General features: G+C 26.8%; 2 protein-coding genes across 2 annotated transcripts in view; one reads left to right on the top strand and one right to left on the bottom strand.

The window, feature by feature from the left end:
• Nucleotides 1-92: 92 nt before the first annotated feature.
• LOC115244646 (E3 ubiquitin-protein ligase RNF4-like) lies at nt 93-2,399 on the bottom strand. The gene is made up of 3 exons (XM_029822472.1): nt 2,124-2,399; nt 1,471-1,741; nt 93-996 (listed from the first exon to the last, which is right to left on the bottom strand). Exons 2-3 carry the CDS (start codon nt 1,734-1,736, stop codon nt 639-641), a joined length of 624 nt encoding a protein of 207 aa, XP_029678332.1. The 5' UTR covers nt 1,737-1,741; nt 2,124-2,399; the 3' UTR covers nt 93-638.
• Nucleotides 2,400-2,917: 518 nt separating this feature from the next.
• The window catches only part of LOC115244601 (carnitine O-acetyltransferase-like), a 3,334-nt gene continuing 2,672 nt past the window's right edge, over nt 2,918-3,579 (top strand). The window contains exons 1-3 of the mRNA XM_029822378.1: nt 2,918-3,058; nt 3,263-3,341; nt 3,422-3,559. Of these exons, the coding sequence (XP_029678238.1) occupies nt 3,015-3,058; nt 3,263-3,341; nt 3,422-3,559 (261 nt within the window). The 5' untranslated portion in view covers nt 2,918-3,014. The remainder of the gene's footprint in view (nt 3,059-3,262; nt 3,342-3,421; nt 3,560-3,579) is intronic.

Here is a 3,579-nt window from a genome sequence, read left to right as displayed (position 1 = left end):
TCTCATAAATTTTAATATTAAAAAATATATGTAGTAGAAAGACCTATTATTTGTGGATTACATAAATAGGTATTTATAAAGATATCAACAAAATTGCATCATTTATCATATATTTCAAATTACTTCAGTTTCACTATTACATCTTAAGGGGCAGTCTTATAAAAAGAAATAAAAATTATTATTTGTATTATATACAATGTTAAATCTATGTTTTAAATAATCATAATACAAAACTAATCATCTAAAGCTATCTGGAAACAGCAAAACTTTTATTATAAAAATATTATACAAAATTTTTATTATATAAAATAAACTAATTTTTATTATAAATAAATATCCATTAATTATGTAATTTTGTTACAAGTCATCTTATGAAAAATGACATTTATGTGAATGCAATTGAATAATTAGAAACATAATAACATGAAAAGCATAATTGACATTTTCTCTGAAACAGAGAAAATATATTTCAAGAACCTGATCATTGGGTTCCTTAAGACAATGACAGATTTAGAGAAAGAAGAAAAACAACTGAAGTAAATTTAAAATTATTTTTCGAATTATGTGCAATAGTATCACAATATAAAATATTCAAAAATTTATAAAACTTATACAATGCTCGTGAATAATATACATATTTAAAGATATACACGAATACAAGATTTTAATTTTATAGTTGTTTTACAGGTTGGACAATGTTTATATTTTTGAATAGATTCTTTCAAACAGTTTTCACAAAATAAATGTCCACAACGAGTAGTCATGGGTTTTAAACTAGAAGATAATGTTTCCAAACATATTGGACATGTTAAAGATACTGGCATTCTATTATCTGATTCAAATGTGTAATATTCATCTACGTCTTGTTTATCATTTTTAACTTGTTTATCTGCTTCCACTTTATCATCTTTAATTTCGATAGTATTATCAAAATTTACAATTTCATTGTTGCTTGCAATATCATAATCCACTCTTGTTCTCTCTACAAGATAATCTCTAAAAAAAAAAGATATTTTATAATATCATAAAAAATCTCATATAAGTGTGTACACAAGATACATAAAAAGATTAGGGCCAAATTTACAATGTATTAATTATACAGTGTATTTTAAAGTAGTTTTAAGTTGACAAAAAATTTATATAACTTCATATCAAATACAAAACAAACATCAGAATATGTAATACTAAACAAATAATAAAAGTGTAGAAGTTACAAGTAAATATAAACAATAAGCACCAATCATTAATTAAAACCGATAAGAATAGTTTTATTAATAAATCATATTAATTTTTTTTATAATTTTTTAATAAAAATTTCCTGGCATATATGATTTCTAAACATGGAACATAGACTTCTTATACTATGCAAATCTATTTCATCATCTTAAGATATTGTTTTGACTCCAATCTTTTTTAACACTTTGTATATTTCTGTTAATTTTTATTGGGATATAAACAAAATGTACAAACATTTGAGTATTTTGTCCCCTTCCTAGAACTATAGGGGACAAGACATCCCTATGTGAGTTATGTCTAGATGGCCTAGTTATATGATGACTCGTAGATGCATTTTCAGTACATCCATGACATGAAGGTAAATATGAAGGTTTGTTTCTTGGTGATTCTTTAGTTAAATCGATAACATCAATCAGAGTGGGTGATGAATAATCCAAAATTAGTTCTTCTGGATCTGTGGATATTGATGTATCCATATCTGTACCCATTTCTGTATCCATATTATCTAAGATTTTAATACAAAAATTACAATATTTCTTTTATTGTAGATATCTAGTTTCATGGTTATAATAAAAGAAATTAAATTATCTATATTTTTAGTTATTATTAAAAAACAAAAATCAACAAAATTTATTTCGATTTATTTCACATAAAAAATAATATTATTTAATACGATAATAAAAAAACTTTTTTTTTTTTTAATTGAAGAAAGCCTTCAACTTGTAAAATTAGTACATGTATCTGTATATTTGATTTAACGTGTATGCGAAGAGGTTAGATTGCAAATAAGATTGTACAATTATATTTCTCTCAAATAATGATTTGACAAAAAAAACATATATTTATCGTCATCATTTATCATTAAGAATTGAATTTGAGATACATACCTGTTTAGAGAAGACTGTTTCGGAATTATTATTTTTTATTCTGCTCGTTGAAATGTTTTTCAAATATTCAGCTGTCTTTCATGCATAATCGATATTAAAGACCATGCAATGTAGATCTGTTCTTTTATAGCTGAACTGGTTACACTAGTGGCACTAGTTCAGAGTTTATCTTTTTCTCTTCACAAAAAGAGAAAAGGAGAAAAATAAACTCTGACTAGGGCTGCATTCCGAGATTCACTGTCAGCTGTCAGTACTGAAAATGTATAATGTACGTGACGTAAACTATAGATTTTCAGTACTGGCAGTGAATATTGGAAAGCCCGAATCAGATTACGCATTGAAAATTGAAAATTGAAGATTAAAGATTAAAGATTGGAATTTGACTAATCATAACAAAAGGGACTAAAATTTCCTTGTCCTGATTGGTTTAAATTTCAATTTTGAATCATCAATTTCAATCTTCAATGCATAGTCTGATACGGGCTTTATGCTATTTTGCTGATGGGTTCGCACTCTGAGTGCAGAATTCATTATGTTGTGTCTCTTGATAAGATGTGTGATAGTGAACGTTTCATATACAAAAATTATTAAGACTGATATATGACATTTCTGCTCTTGCTTCCTAGATCGAGTTTTAATTGAGTTTAACGAGTTTGGACATTTTAATATTATTCCGTTTGCTCAAGCAAAAAATAATTTTATTTCTATCATATGGACGCGTATGTATATTTATTCTTATTTATTTATTTTTAATGCTAAGTGCACTTACGCAAGATAATACGCTATGTATATATACACACAATATTATACGATCATTCCAATTATGATGATCAGTCCAATAGTCCAATGTCCATTGCACGCAATATATATTCTATAACAATTTAATGTAGGATGAGGGTAGGGTTGTCAATTGATCATCGCGCGTATTTAGGCACGTATGTGGGTGACATCTCTCTGCAGAGATATATTTGAACTTGGATTTGGACATTTGACAGAGGGACATATTTTGCGAATACTGAGCTACATTGAACGTTCAACTCATTTAATATTTCACATTATTATTAATTATTATTAATTTCCCATCTGTGATTTCATTCATCTTCGAAAATATCGATATATCGTTAATTTTTGTTTTTTAGCATTACAGTGGGATTAGCCTCAAGTTTTTTAGAGAAACCAACTATGTACAAAGTATTATCTAATGTGTCAAAATATACAGTAGGTACATTAGATTACTGATTTTTCATACAGAACTAAAAACTTAGTAAAATTGATTGAATCAACACACACATCCACAGGTCTACAATACACTGCGTAGAACACCGTCGATTCTTCATGGACCATCTATAACGACCTTAAATCTAAATAAGCAACCACTTCCTAAACAACCTGTTCCTGATCTCAAACAAACTGCAGAACGTTATTTGAGGTACATATCTTTCCTTTTTTTTTTTTT

Source organism: Formica exsecta, unplaced genomic scaffold (assembly GCF_003651465.1).
Source record: "Formica exsecta isolate Colony F162 unplaced genomic scaffold, ASM365146v1 scaffold826, whole genome shotgun sequence".
NCBI lineage: Eukaryota > Metazoa > Arthropoda > Insecta > Hymenoptera > Formicidae > Formica > Formica exsecta.
Note: the sequence above shows the minus strand (reverse complement) of the source record. Positions and strands in the feature narration are given on the sequence as shown.

Coding starts and splice junctions, on each gene's coding strand:
- LOC115244646 (XM_029822472.1), bottom strand. CDS start 1,736: ATGGATACAGAAATGGGTACAGATATGGATACATCAATATCCACAGAT. Junction 997..1,470: donor AGGGGACAAAATACTCAAAT/GTTTGTACATTT, acceptor TTTTTTTTTTAG/AGATTATCTTGTAGAGAGAA.